The 16,233-nt window shown below is 38.6% G+C and overlaps 1 protein-coding gene across 4 annotated transcripts in view; it reads right to left on the bottom strand.

Moving 5' to 3' along the window:
- The window catches only part of SLC36A4 (solute carrier family 36 member 4), a 66,980-nt gene extending 51,039 nt beyond the window's left edge, over positions 1-15,941 (bottom strand). Inside the window, exons 1-5 of one of the 4 annotated variants that reach the window (XM_049889561.1) lie at positions 15,738-15,941; positions 6,206-6,329; positions 3,191-3,281; positions 1,388-1,476; positions 74-169 (exon numbers count right to left, since the gene is read on the bottom strand). In XM_049889561.1, the coding sequence (XP_049745518.1) occupies positions 74-169; positions 1,388-1,476; positions 3,191-3,281; positions 6,206-6,327 (398 nt within the window). In that variant the 5' untranslated portion in view covers positions 6,328-6,329; positions 15,738-15,941. Of the gene's footprint in view, positions 1-73; positions 170-1,387; positions 1,477-2,618; positions 3,152-3,190; positions 3,282-6,205; positions 6,330-15,737 lie in introns of those variants that run through there. The other 3 variants (XM_049889560.1, XM_049889562.1, XM_049889563.1) reach the window with 3 other exon arrangements.
- Between the last annotated feature and the right edge of the window lie 292 nt (positions 15,942-16,233).

The following is a 16,233-nucleotide window of genomic DNA, read 5'->3' as shown; positions in this document are numbered from 1 at the left end:
CAGATTAAAATACTTGAAAATTAATATAATCTTGACAACCCAGATAGACATTCATAGCATAACAAGTACTTACCTTCCCCATGCAGCTTGCTTCTGAAGACAACCCCATGGGCTCACTTCCATAGCAAAACTCACAGTGTCACTATAACCTAATGTTGATTTTTTAAACCTGTAATTTAATGACACACGTATCAAAGAAAAATTTTAATTTAGGTCATTAAACCATTCCTTAAAAAGAACATCAAACAAATGAGAATTAATGAATGAATGCGGGGGTATGCAATAAAGTTTTCAAGATTACAAGATTTACATAAATTCTGTCTCCTAAAGCACATCTCATGAAATTTGTAAATTGTATATCTGTTCTTTCTACCAACATACTAGTTTTTACTGACTGTTAAAGTTTTTGTATTTACAGACTTCATGTAACCTTGTATTTGTGGTTCACTGATTTAAATATTTCAATTACATAAAAGCACCAACTACACTGTTCCTGTTTAAATTATTCAGTTTCTAGAAGAGCATGATTTAATAATATATCTGTAGAGGGCTTTACAAAATACTGTCACATAAACTATCTCATTTAATCCTCAAAATAGTTCCAGGAAATAGGTATTATTTCCCCATTCTCTATTTTTATTTTTCTCAAATACGTATTGCTATTTGAAGATCATAAATGACTTGCCCAAGCTTTAAGGGCATTTAAATTTTTAAAAAAGCCACAATTAGAACACTGGTCTACTACAACAGTCAATACTTAACACACACACTAAGTTGGTCCATTGTCCAGTAAAAGCAAGTCACGACACATAAGAAACAAGAATATTATTTTATTTACTGTCTACTAACACGTACATCAAAGAGCATCAACTGCATTATGTATACCAAAAAAACCAAACCCAGTGCCGTCGAGTCGATTCCGACTCGTAGCGACCCTACAGGACAGAGCAGAACTGCCCCACAGAGTTTCCAAGGAGCACCTGGTGGATTTGAACTACCGACCCTTTGGTTAGCAGCCATAGCACTTAACCACTACGCCACCAGGGTTCCGGCATTATATATAGGGTAGCCCAAAACTGAACTACTGACAAATTAAAAGTCACACTGCTGTCTCCGTATCTCGCTATACCTTTCCTGGCTTTTTTCATTTACAATAAATAAACTACTCCACTTTACTAATAAGGCTGTATCTTAAAAGGAGGTAGACTGAGTAGATTTAAATCACAGGAAGTACTCTCCTTCCCACATATATTATCTTAGACTTGTTTTTACATAATAGATTACAGGAAATACAACTTCTACTTGTAAAGCACAGTAGAAATATAAGACTATCTGATGCTTTAAATACACAGCTTTAAGTAAATAGGCTTAACAAATCCACATTTACCTCTGACATAGAAAGTGACTGCAACGTACCAATATGTGCATACAGTGAACAGAAATAATTCCTATAAACACAAGGCTGATTGGTCCAAGCTGCGGGGAAGAAAATTTACAATATAAAGGTCAAATATTTAAGTTTTACAAACATTCAGTTGCCTTATAAGCAATGAGATGACAAACTACTCATGTGCAGTGATTAATATTTGTTGAACAAAATGTTTGAAGTTATTTGCATAAAATAAGATTAATAAATTCAAATACAGGAAAAATGTCATGTAATATTTAAGAAAACCAGCAAGGATTTGATATAATCAACTTGGCCACCCAAACCTATAGAACACAGAGTACACATATGCAACAAAGTAGGATACAAACAACATTTTATTTACCATCAGATGGCAAGTCTATGACTACCAGTATCACATCATTATAATTATATGCAACTGTAAATCATCATTCTAAATTACTAATGAGCACTATATCAAACTGGGATTGTGGGCAACCTACTCTTCCACAGGCGGCTTGTTAGGAACTTACTACGTGCAACAAACGGTGCTTGGAAGTAAACAGAAGAAGTCAACAAGGCAATCACAGTTTCCGGTCTCATTAAGCTTAAATATATGCTAACATTTTATACCAAAAAAGAACTACTTAAAAAAGTGACACATAAAAAACTTCAAAATATTTATTTACTCAAAAATCTCAAGTACTTATTTACTAAAACTGAAGTAATGACTGGATTATCAAGATACATCCAAAAACTGCCGAAGTTTATTTTTATAAACGTAAAATTTTAAGTTGTTCTAAATTACGGTGGAGAGAATAGTGAAATGTAGAGAAAGATGACAGTTAGAATTGTTTAGTTAGAAAATTTTTCAATTAAGAAAAGGCCAAATATAATTTCATTATTCTATAAGTGAATTCTCTCCTTTACTTATTAAGTGATTACAATAACTGGTTTTAATTATGCTTTAAATATTTGTCTTTAGAAGATATTACTACCGTTTTTAAAACTATTATTCATTGAATCTGAAAACTACATATCTTATTATGTTTAAAAACTATAACATTTCCCAATATGAACAATGTTTTCTCTAGGTGTATTTACAGTCCCTAGGTGGTGCCAACAGTTTACACAGGACCATGGTCCTAAAGGTTTGCAGTCTGAAGCCACCCGATGGTTGCTATGAGTCGGAATCGACTCGATGGCAATGGGTTTGGGAGTTTAATGATACCTTGGAAGAAAGGCCTGGCGATCTGCTTCCATTACGATTACGGCCAAGAAAATCCTATGGAGCAGTTCTACTCTGTAATGCAAGGGGTAACCATGAGTTGGAATTGACTAGGTGGCAACAAGTTTGGTTTGGTTTTGGTTATAACTGTCTTTGCTGAAATGAATACATTTTTTGAGTCCCTGAAAATCTAAAATAAGATGTAAGTATACGGGGCAGTTTCTACTCTGTCCTATAGGGTTGCTATGAGTCGGAATCAACTCGACAGCACTGCGTTATACCTGGGAAAATCAAACATTGTTTTAGGGTTTTCTTTTCTCAAATACTACAAATTAGTGTTTAATTAAATAAAACAGAAAGATATAATTGATTCTCGTTTTTTGTTAGACATCATTCTCATAGTTTGCATAATTTTAAAATACAGCAGCTAAATGATCCTTTAGCTGTCATCTGACCAAGTTTTATTTGGAGAAATAGCTAAAGTTAGGACAGATGTTAGCTTGTAAGTTAGGCTGTCTGCTGTAAATTAGACTGATTACTGCATAATAACTGGAGATTACAAAAAGAAGTCTTACCACTATGCCTGCGTTTTTTATTGCCAATGGAAGTCCTAAAAGTCCAGTTCCAATATTTCCTTTAAGAAGATGCATAAGAGTTTGTACAAACCTGAAAAGTGAAAGTTTTAAGACTTAAACATATTAGAATAAAATCTATTAAAATCACATGACTATGATTTTAGCATCAGAAAGGAAATGGAAATTCATCTAGGCAAGCAACCAAGTAACATTTCCATTTGACCACTAGTTCGGAAGTCGTACTTGCTTCAGGTTCTATCTTTGCCATTTAATAGTAGGATATATAGGGTTCCCAGAAAGATCACTGAGATATTTAAGTAAAAGTGTTTTGTGCACAGTAAATTAATAAAGATAAAGCAATTTTCTCATAAGATATTTTGTGCTAAAATTTATATGCACTACAGCGTCATTTCAGAACAATGCTGAATGATTACATAGAGTTAGGCTGCTAAGTGAATTACTGAATGATACTGCCTATGTAATCAAGGTACTAAACATATATGCTCTATGATTATCAAACTCAGATGAAATTAATTAAAAGAAAAAACACAAGTTTGAAAAGTATATGTATCATTAAGATAAATACTAATTAATTTTTTGACATCATGAACTCCCTAAAACGTATGACCTAAGAAAAGTTTCCAGGAGGCATCTGAAGGAGGTCTCTTGAATACCACAACATTTAAACTTACAAAACAAAATGCTGGCCTAAAATCTGTTTTCAATATATACAATTTTGATCAATTAAACTTAGCATTTTTCCTTAATCATTAGTTTACTATTAGTTAAGGACTCATTCAAACCTATTAATTATGACAAAAATGTCATGCATATGATGAGATTGAAAATGCCATGGCTTCGATCAGGTGCAACTTAGTCTTCAAGGTGACAGCTTTGCTTTTCAACACTTTAAAGAGGTCCTTTGCAGCAGGTTTGCCCAATGCAATGCATTGTTTGATTTCTTGACTGCTGCTTCCATGGATGTTGATTGTGGATCCAAGTAAAATGAAATCCTTGACAACTTCAATCTTTTCTCCGTTTATCATGATGTTGCTTATTGGTCCAGTTGCGAGAATTTTTGTTTTCTTTATGTTGATGTGTAACCCATACTGAAGGCTGTGGTCTTTGATCTTTATTTTCACTTTCAACAAGCAAGGCTGTCTCATCTGCATAACACAGGTTCTTAATGTGTCTTCCTCCAATCCTGATACCCCGTTTTTCTTCATATAGCCCAGCTTTTCAGATTATCTGCTCAGCATACAGACTGAATTGGTATGGTGAAATGATACAACCCTGACACACGCCTTTCCTGACTTTAAACCACTCAGTATCTCCCTGTTCTGTCCGAACAACTACCTCTTGATCTGAGCACAATTAAGTGAATGGAATTCCCACTCTTCGCAATGTTATCCATAATTTGTTATGTCCACACAGCTGAATGCCTTTGCACAGCCAATAAAACACACGTAAACATCCTTCTGGTATTCTCTGCTTTCAGCCAGGATCCATCTGACATCAGCAATGATATATATCCCTGGTTCCACGTCCTCTTCTGAATCTGGCCTGAATTTCTGGCAGTTCTCTGTTGATACACTGCTGCAGCCACTTTTGAATGATCTTCAGCAAAATTTTGCTTGCATGTGTTATTAATGATATTGTTCGATAATTTCTGCATTCAGTTGGACCACCTTTCTTGGGAATAGACATAAATATATTGATCTCTTCCAGTCATTTGGCCAGGTAGCTGTTTCCCAAATTTCTTGGCATAGACAAGTGAGCACCTCCAGAGCTGCATCCGTTTGTTGAAACATCTCAATTGATATTCTGTCAATTCCTGAAACCTTGTTCTTTGCCACTGCCTTCAGTGCAGGTTGGGCTTCCTCCCTTAGCACCACTGGTTCCTGATCATATGCTACCTCTTGAAATGGTTGAATGTTGACTAATTCTTCTTGGTTTAATGACTCTGTGTATTCCTTCCATCTTCTTTTGATGCTTCCTGTGTCATTTAATATTTTCCCCATAGAATCCTTCACTATTGCAACTCAAGGCTTGAATTTTTCATCAGTTCTTTCAGCTTGAAAAACACCAAGCGTGTTCTTCCCCTTTGGTTTTCTATGTCCGGCTCTTTGCACATGTCATTATAACACCTTATTTTGTTTTCTCAAGCAGCCCTTTGAAATCTTCTGTTCAGTTCTTTTACTTCATCATTTTTTCCTTTACTTTAGCTACCTGACGTTCAAGAGCAAGTTTCAGAGTCTCCTCTGATATCTATCTTGGTCTTTTCTTTCTTTCCTGTGTCTTCAATGACCTCTCGCTTTCTTGAAGTATAGACGTCCCTGATGTCATTCCACAACTCGTCTGGTCTTCGGTCTTTAACGTTCAACGCGTCAAACCTATTCTTGAGATGGTCTCTAAATTCAGGTGGGATATACTCAAGGTCATACTGTGGCTCCTGTGAACTTGCTCTGATTTCCATTAGTTTCAACTTGAGCTTGTATATGAGCAACTGATGATCTGTTCCACAGTCGGTCCCTGGCCTTGTTCTGACTGATGACATCGAGTTTTTCCATCACCTCTTTCCACAGATGTAGCCGATTTGATTCCTATGTATTCCATCTGGTGAGGTCCGTGTGTAGAGTCTCCATTTATGCTGGTGAAAAAAAGGTATTTGCAATGAAGAAGTCATTGGTCTTGCAGAATTCTATCATTCGCTCTCTGGCATTGTTTCTATCACCAAGGCCATATTTTCCAACTACTGATTCTTCTTTGTTTCCAACTTTCACATTCCAATCACCAGTAGTTATCAATGCATCCTGACTGCATGTCCAATCAATTTCAGATCAATTTGTTCTTTATTCCTGAAGAGACAATCAATTCCTTGAGGGGAGAGACTAGGTCTTAGTCATCTTTGTGACTTCTGTAAGACCTAGTCAAGTGCCTTCCTTGCCTACAGAGACGATAAAAAAGCATACGCTGAATCAAAAGAAAAGGAGACTTAAAAACTGTAACACTTACGAAATGCCCTCTTGATCATCAAGTTGGTAATGCTTCTGAACAGGTAGGAGTTCTTGTTCATGTTCTTCATCTGATGTGCCATCAAAATTCTGCTCATTTATCAAGGGTCTCATTACATCCATATCTTTAAAAGAAAAATAAAATACTTACTACAGTTTTTAAGAATTGAGGAAAAACTGATATAAATGAACTCAGAAGTATTATGAAATTATCACTTGTTTTTACTACTTCCATCCTAAATTAATCCATATTAATATCTTGAGTTTCAGTATATTTAGAAGAGAACTAAGTAGGCTTATCTGGTAGATATTCTGTGTGGACTAACCAGGGCAAAGTGAAAAATGTAAGCACTCAATGCAAAAATTTTTTCCCTTTGTCTTACTCCTAGGCATCTCATGAAGTCTGAAGTTTGTGATAGTCTTATGTCTTAGTAATACTAAAACAGAAATTCAAGAGTGGTTTTATTTGTGCTCCTTACCAAAAGGTCAGCAGTTTGAATCTACCAGCCACCCACCAGAAACCCTATGGGGCAGTTCTACTCTGTCCTGTAGGGTCACTATGAGTCAGAATCAACTCGCCAGCAAAGGGCTTGGCTCTGGTATTGAATTTACTGGTTTTTGGAGGGCTATGTTGAGAGATTAGGATGTAGGCAGCTGCCTTTGCCCCAGTGCCAATAGGAACTTAGCATATCAGTTTTTCATAAAACTAAAGTTTAAGATATTGGAGGATTCTTGAAAAGAGTCTTTTTGAAGTCATTTAAATATTCTTTCTCAAATAATATAACTAATGTGTAATATAACATTTGAGATTCACTGAATTATGATAAATTCTAAATTCCTGGAGCCCAAATTAATGGGGGTTTTCTATAAGCAAAATTCCCCAACTTTTTTTTTTTTTTTTCCTAACCCTTTAATCATCAGGGTATCCTCCAGATATTTTTTAGTATCATTTCCTTGTTTCTTGTCCTCCGGCTTCAAAAGTGGCACAGCCCAGACGTGAGCAGAATGAAAAGTCAGTGTCTGTTCAGTATATGGTCTACTGGGGTATCTACTGTCTCACATGTACTGTAGAGATCTATTTATATTATAAATTATGTTCTTTTGTTTGAACAGACACTATATCCTTTTCTATCATATTCTACTAAAAAATCTTGTAAAACTATTACTTGTTACATCAGCTTTAGTTTCAAACAGAAATATGCTAATGTTTTCATTCCTAATGTATTCTATTACCCTTGTTCACGCTTGAGTTCCTTTTTTTTTTTTTTGGTCAGCTTATCCAAATTGTCAGTTATTTGAACTTTCTAATGTCATTCTACCTGAGGCTATGCAGTATGTTCGTTCAGTACTAAGTACACTACCTGATCTCAGTAAAGATAGCCAATACTGCCAGCATTTTACTAACTGAACAATCTGTTATTTGAAGCACACTGCCCAAGAGATCATGCCAATAATGGAAACATTATGAAAAGGTAAGTTCTCTCATAACATTAGAAAATATAAAATCTAAACGATAAGTTTACTTTTAACAGCATCACGGAAGAATTTATTTTTAATATATTTTCCAGTAAGCCTGAAATTGTTAAAATTATCTCTAAATATTAGTTCTACAATTCACAGAATCAAGTTTTTAAGATAGAATTACAGTTTGCACTCAGATTCGTAAGTAAAATTTGTTTGGGATCAATCACTTAACAAATTTATATTGTTTAGTAAAAGCCTTATTTATTTATTTAATTTTGTTGAACAGTGTAATCTCCTATGGTTACACTTTTCCCTAGTTCTTAAATTATTTCTCAATATTATGTTGTCTTGGAAAATTAAAAACATTAGAAGCTGTAAAAACAGCTTTGCTTTGCTTTGGTTTGTCTCATTCCTCATAATTTAAAACCTTGAAAAAATTAATTACTCCAGGAAGCTTCTCTAATTAACCCTCTCCCAATGAGATTAAGAAGAACTAATATTAAAAAGTTGAAACTTCTTAGGAGAAAAATACTTTGTAACAGTGTTAGGAATTTAAGAAGTACATGTTTACATAATATTTTGATTCTACCATTAAAGAAAAGCCATGCAACGTGACACATTATTAGCTAAATTCTAACTACGTGTGCATTTACTTATACGAATTTTATAAATACAAGCTTCACTTAAAAAAAAAGAAATCTCCATTTAAAATTTCCCACTTATTTGTCTGTATTAGTGCGTTGTCAATATATAAGATATATATACTTGTTAAACTAAGTGAACCAAGAATAGGTGAAGTAATCAGGTTTTAGGACTTGAATCCAACCAGGTTTTAGCTTGAATGACACAAAACAGCTCTTGAATCTAAATTAAAAGGACACTTAAACTACAAATATTTGGGAAAGTGATATACTCACACACCCAAAAAGTTGCTTCTTTAAATACTGATAGTCTAATTAGAAGATCCAGGTAAGTGTGATTGTCTGTGGATGAGATTAATAGTCAACTAGTCATACATAATTTTTAGAAGATCCAGGTAATGCTAAATATAAAATACTAAGTTGTATTTTTCTTCCAAAGTTAGGTATACAATATAGGAAGATGCAGTTATGTTGTTTATATATTTTTTCTTCTATTCGACTTTTTAATTTTTTAGGAGAGGTATTAGTACTGGCATTGGCCAAGAGACTGAGTGGGAGGGCATTCCAAGCTTGAGAACACACTGCCTGTTTGAGAAACTTTAGGTTGTTTTAGTATGGCTGAAACAGAAGTGCATGTATATGGCAGAAGATTAAGCTGGAAAGCTTGAAAAGATTTTGTGAACTGTGCTTAGCAATTTGGACTTAATCTTATAGGCTATGAAAAGCCATAGAAAGCTTTAAACTTGATCTGCATTTGAGCAGTATCACCCCGGCAGCAATGTAAAGAATCAGAAGAGTAATAGCACTAGAACTACAGAGAACAATTAGAAAACTGTCAAGGCAAGAGATGGTGAGGGCTTGAATTAAGTCAGCCGAAGAGAAAAGAGTGGTTAGTTAAGGGACAGAAACAAGACTCCTTGACCAAACAGACATGAAGGTTAAAGGAGTCAAGGATGCTTCCTAGGTTACTGGCATGGGGAAAGGTGAATGGATGGTATTGCCATTGAGAAAGAAAGCATAGGGCAGCAGTGTAGTGTGTCAGTAGTCCACACCACATATTTAAAGGCCTGGGTTAAATCCCAGGCCTACCATTTAGTAGTTCTGTGAACCTGAGCTAGTCTCTTAGCCTCTCAGTTCAGCCACAGTAAATTATTTCTCTTCCCTTAGTGACCTCTTTTCTCTTGCTTCTGGCCTTTGCACATGCTGTTCTCTCCTCAATCACACTGTCTTCCTATTCTTGCTTCTTTCCTCCCAATTACATCGAACTACTGAATTCCTTATTCGTTCGTCAAGTTTTAGTTTAGTCACCACTTTATCCTGGTACCTTCCTTAGCCCCCAAGTCTGAATAAGGTGTCTCTGTGTTTTCATAGAAACCAAGCTGACTCCAACTCATGGTTACCCCATGTGTGTCAGAGCAGAACTGTGGGACCAATAGGGTTTTCAATGGCTGATTTCTCAGAAGTACGTCACCAGGCCTTTCTTCCTAGGTGTCTTTGGGTGGACTCAAACCTTCAACCTTTTGGTTACCAGCCGAGCATGTTAACCGTTTGCCAACCCAGGGGCACAGCATCCTATAACCCCGCTACCACAGTGCTTAAAACATTGTCTTACACTAGACCATCTACTTCTCTGTAGTCTCTGCTAGGTGACAGGAATAATGTCTGACTTGTCAACTAGTGCATCCCCAAGTACTGGGAACACAGTAGATGCTCAGTAAGTGAATGCATAAATGCATGAAAGAAAAAGCAGCATGTTAAGGAAAAACATGAGCTCAATTACATATTATATATACACATTAATGAAGCCCCATTACAGCAATTAGTGAAACCAACAAAAATTCCTGCTTTCAGGAAGCTCACATTCTAGTAGGTGAAATACACTATAAATGAAATAAATAAGTAAAATAAGGGGTACGCTAAACAGTATGAAGTACTTAGGAGGAGAACGAGGATTAAGCGGCAGAGCTTGTAATCTCAGGTAGGGGTAGCCAGGGTAAGCCTCACTGAGAAAGTGACATTTTAAGGAAGCCTGAAGGAGGAGCAAGAACGGGCAATGTGGGTAACTGGGGACAGAGCAATCCCGGCAGCAGGAACAACAAATGCAAAGGCTGTCAAGATGGAGACAGCCTGGTGTATTTGGGGTGCACTGAGGAGGCCACAGTAGCTAGAAAGGAGTGATCAAGGGTGTAGAAAGAGACGAGCTCAGAGAGGTAACAGGACAGATTGTATACAACCTTGTAGGCCATTCTCAGTGATATGGAAATCCACTACAACAGTTTTGTCCAAAAGAAGAAATGCAGTTTAAAATTTTCGAGTAGCAACATTAAAAAAAAAAAAGGAACAGGAGAAATTATTTTTACTAATTACTTTATTTAATCCAATATAACCAAGATATTATCATTTCAACAGGTAGTCAACACAAAGTATTATTAAGGAGATCTTCTTTCTACACTCTATTTTTCACACTAAGTCTTTGAAATCCAGTATATATTTTACAGTGACAGCGTATCTCAGTTAGGACAAACCACATTTCAAGTGCTCGATACAACATACGACTAACAGCTACCATACCGGACAGCACACCACTAGAGAGCTTTGAGCAGAGGAGTCACAGGATCTAATTTATATTTTAACCAGATTCCTCTAGTCCTATTTTTTCATGTGTAATATCAGAATTAACTTTTACCACAAAGGAGTTTTGTGATGATGAAATGAAATAACATACATGAAGCACAGAGCCCTGTCCTTGGCACATAAATAATCAATAAATACTAGTTTTCTTCCACTTTTACATATTGATTTACTGGAGCAAAATTGCACTGTGTAGGGTTTAAAATGCCAAACAGTGACAAGAAATTCGATTTATTTAATTAAGCATTTTTGAGCATGTATGAGCTACAAAATGTGCTATATTGCTGAGTATGCAAAGATGGATAGAACATGTTATACTGGCCAGAAGAAAACACAGAGGCCAGTAGAGGAAATAAACACTTAAAAACTCAACAAAGTAAAAGCTTTAACAGAGTTAAGAACAAATGAAATAAAATCTGAGCACTCATCCCAAGATAATGAAAAATTATACAATATAATTTATATTACACATGAACTCTATTATTTGCTACTGTCTTGCTATAATTTGGGGGCACGTGCTATGATTATAATTGCTCTCACGTGCCACTGAGTTGATTTCAACTCACGGTGACCCCATATGACAGAGCAGAACTGCCCCATAGGATTTTCCAGGCTATAATCTTTACAATGGCTGTCCATAAAATTTTTGTGCTGGGTTTCAGCAGATGTTTATTATTTTGTATAAAAATATCCCTGTAGTTAGTTATAACAACAAAAACATTTGTTGGAAGCCCAGCTTACATGTATCAGTACACCTACTGATCACATGGTTTAGTCTGCATGTGCTAAGAGCACACGTTGTTGTTTTTGTTGCTTCCAGTGTTTTTACAGTCACTGATTTTGTCCAGTTTTCTGGTGCTTTAGCTACAATATTGTGGTAATTAGTTTTCGTGAATATGTATCAATGACTTTTTTGAGAATTAAGCAGTAAAGAAAAAGAAGGAGCGATATACAGGAGTTACGATTTGTGAGTAACATTAGTACAAAAAACATTACTAAGGATTCTGTATGGTCTGGCATGGAGGAGGTCTATGGCTGGGTGACACCATGAGTTACGGCACTGGGTGATACCAACCCTAGTGACACCACTGCAGACCAGACCTCTCACTAAGTCCAGATTCATAAATCCTATGGCCTGCTTGATACCCACACTTGGATGTCTACTAACCAAAACCCAAACCAAACCCACTGCCGTCGAGTGGACTCCGACCCATAGCAACCCTATAGGACAGAGTAGAACTGCCCTGTAGAGTTTCCAAGGAGCGCCTGGTGGATTCAAACTGCCAACCTTTTAGTTAGCAGCCGTAGCACTTAACCACTACGCCACCAGGGTTTAGACATCTCAGAATTAACATCCCTGAAATGAACTCTGGTCTTCACTCCCAAACCTGCTGCTCCTATAGCTTTACCCAGCTGTACTGGTCACCTATTGCAGCATGACAATCCATGGCTATTGTTAAGAGGTCTCAGTTTCTTGTTACATGGGACTCTCCTCAGGACTGCTTGAGTGTCCTCACAACAGGCAGCTGGCTTCCCACAAAGTGAGTGATCCGAGAGAGAGAGAGCCAAGAACAAGAAGGCTCAATCCCATTTATCCCCTAGCTTTGGAAGTCACAAACTGTCACTTCTGCCATAATCTATTCATTAGAAGCAAGTCACTACATCCCACACTTAAGGGGAGAAGAACATTAAGTTTCTCTTCTTGAAGGGAGAAACATAAAAGAATCTGCAGACATATTATAAAACCACCATAACATCTCAGCTGATAGCAATCCCATTCTTGTAGTCACTCAGGATGACCCCTGGAGTCATTCTTGTCTCCTCTGTTTCACTTTGACCCCTTATCCAATGTGTTAGGAAATCATGCTGGTTTCACTTTCAAAATATTCAGAGTCTATCATTTCTCGCTACCTCCACTGCTGCCACCTTACTGGTTTGAAGAGCATGTGTATCACTTTCTTGGATTACTGAAACACCTTCTAACAGGTCTCCACGCTTCTACTTTTCCTCCTTTATAGTCTATTCATGCAATAGTCAGTGTAACACTTTTAAAACTTAAGTCAGATCATGTCACTCCTTTGCTCAAACCTTGCATTGGCTCCCGATCTCTCTCAGAGAAAAAACCAAAGTCTTTACATGGCCTGTACTAGCCTAAGCAAACCAGTTGCCATCAAGTCCATTCTGACTCATGGAGACCCCATGTGTCCAGGGTAGAACTGCACTCCATGGGGTTTTCAAGGCTGTGACCTTAAGGAGGCAGATCACCATACTGCAGTGCCTCTGGGTGGGTTCAAACCGCCAACCTTTAGGTTAGTAGTTGAGCACAAACATCACTCAGGAACCTACATGGCCTATATAAAACCAAACCCACTGGCATCAAGTCAATTCCACAGCAACCCTACAGGACAGGGCAGAACCGCCCCATAGGGTTTCCAAGGCTGTAAATCTTTACAGAAGCAGGCTGCCACATCTTTCTCTGGAGCAACAGCTGGTGGGTTTGAACTGCCGACCTTCCAGTTAGCAGTCAAGCACTTAAGCACTGTGTATATAAGGCTTGCTGTTAACACTCTAATCTTACCACTGTCTTGATCACTTCAGTCACCTTGGCCTCCTTACTATTCATGTCTTTACTCTGTTCTTTCTGCCTCTAATGGTCTTTCCCCACATAATAGCTTGGCTAATTCCCTTACCTCTTTCCAAGTCTTTGCTCAAATCTTACCTTTTCAATAACGCCTATCCTGATCACCTTATATACTACTGTAAGCTGCCTAGCCCCTACCTTCACTCTTGATTTTCCTTACTCTGCTCTATTTTTTTTTTCCCATGGCACTTTTCACCTAATATACTATATAATTCACTGATAACTGTGTTTACTGTTTATTGTCTGCTTACCCTTACCAGAATATAAGATCCATGAGAGCAGGGATCTTGATCTCTTTTGTTCAGGAATGTGTCCCAAGTGACTAACAGAGTACTCAACAGAAGCTCAATGAATACATGCTGAATCAAAGAACACACATAAATTTTTTAAAACTCATTAAAATCACTTTGAAATCTTTTTTTCAGTTAATAAAATGTATATGGCGAACACCTTTCCATATCACGTTCAATGGCTACGCAGCATATTGAACATAAAACATTTACCTATCAATTTCCTTTAGACAGTTATCAGCTTTTCTCTATTATAAACACTGTAATGATCATCTCTGGATATAAATACTGGTTTACATGACTTACTTCCTTGGGAAATATTTTTAAAAGTAGAATTGCTGCCCCTAAGGGTGTGTGTGCGTGTGTGCGCGCGTGTGTATTTTTTTTTTTTTAAGAATAGATGTATTATCCTGCTCCTACCAGCAATGCAGAAACCCTAGTGGCATGGTGCCTAAGTGCTACGGCTAACCAAAAGGTCGGCAGCTGAAATCCATAAGGCACTCCCTTGCAAATTCTGCAGGGCAGTTCTACTCTGTCCTATAGGGTCACTATGAGTCGGAATTGACTCAATGGTAATGGATTTGGCTTTTTTTTTTTTCCTTTGGTTTACCAGCAATGCATGAAAATGCCCATCTTTCTACATCCTCACCAAGAGAGGGTACTAATGAATTTAAAACTGAGTTGGATAAACGTGGGTTCATATCTGGGCTCTGCCATTAATAAATTACTATATACATAATTACTATACCTATAAAATGTATATTTTACTATATCTGTATTACTGTATCTATAAATTGGGGATAATAATAGCACCTAATTACTGTATCTAATTTTTTTAATTACTATATCTATAAAATTTTTATATCTATACAATGGGGATAATAATAGCATCTAACTCACTGCTTAACACACAGTAATCATTCAATAAAATGTTAAATGTTATTACTTCTATCATTACCATGACCTGAAAAAAATCAATTGCAAAGTGCCCTGCACTTTATTACAGAAATAGCGACCTCTTTCTTGAAGATTACATTTAATCATTCAGCATGGAATGAATATAATTCCCAAGCACAGTGCCTATAACTGGGGGATAACCATGTCACTGTCCTCATCCTTACTTTTGTGTTCCTCTTGACAGCGGGAAACCACACGCAAACATTCCCTGTTGCCAAGGAGAGACCAGAGGAAAGCAGGTAAACAAACTTCGCCAAGCGAGCTAGCTACAGGTATCTCTTGTTCAGTGTGGTCAGGACGTCCTTTTCGTCATTCGTTGGGTGGCAGGGGGTAAACTGAGGAGTCACCTGAGCACTTAATTGGGCTGCCGCGTTTGAAAAGCAAAACAATGGCAACTTCCTTAAAGCATCATTGCAAAAAATGGGGAGTCAAAGCGCAGACTCTCGCTTGCCTTTGACATGTACACACACCGCACGAGCATTTTGATGCCCTTTGTAGACCCCGCCTCTTTGGCCATGACCAGGCTCTCTAGCCAGACAACGGGTTCCAGCGCGGGTGCTGACCCCGGGGGTCAGCGCCTAAGCCTCAGCTCATCCCATGTGTCCCGAGGTGGTTGGCTTGCTGGGTTTCAAATTCAAACCTGTGCCAGACCCACAATCGAAAGAGCCTTGACAAAAAAAAAGGGAAGAAAGAAAATCACCCAAGGTCCCTCCTTGTCTAAAGGGAAGCAACTTGAACCCGGATGCGGACGGGGTCACCAGCGTGGGGCAGGCTCCGCCTCGCCGCCCCGCTCGGGCCCTGGACGCCTGCATCCGCGTCCCCGGCCGTCGCCGAGCGCAGGGCGGCCGGAGGCCTGCGCGCATCCCGCCGACGCTCAGTCCCACGCCAGCGTCGGCCTCGCGTCCTTACCCACACGCAACACCGACCTAGCTCCTCGCGCCCCGCCGACTCGGCCGCCGTCGGCGACGCCGCTTCCATCTCTCAGGGGTCTCCAGGACGCCGCCGCCCTGGTACTCGCTCTCCCGCCTCGGCGTGGCTGGCGACGCCGAGGCCTAACGGGCTGTGCGGGACTAGCCCCCGGCGCCCGCTGCCCAGCCCCCGCTTCCCGGCCCCGGTGCGCCCCACCCGCGAAGCGCGGAGCATGCGCACTGGGGCGGCCCGGCCCGCGTAGGCGCGGGCGCGAGGGCCCCATCCTTGGATTCGATGACTGCTGTCAGTGAGGAGCGGGAGGGGTCGGAAACCAGAGGAGGCTGGGCTGGGGCGTCGACTTGGAGAAGGGATGGATAATGAGAGCGGAGAGGCGTTTTGGATGTAACTGGGAATAGGAGCGTAGAGCTGGCAGAGACCCAGTCCATAGCTTGGGGGAGAGTTTGAGAGGGCCTTAAAAAATGACTACGAACGTGAT

This window comes from Elephas maximus, chromosome 7 (assembly GCF_024166365.1).
Source record: "Elephas maximus indicus isolate mEleMax1 chromosome 7, mEleMax1 primary haplotype, whole genome shotgun sequence".
In the NCBI taxonomy this organism is placed as follows: Eukaryota; Metazoa; Chordata; class Mammalia; order Proboscidea; family Elephantidae; genus Elephas; species Elephas maximus.
Note: the sequence above shows the minus strand (reverse complement) of the source record. Positions and strands in the feature narration are given on the sequence as shown.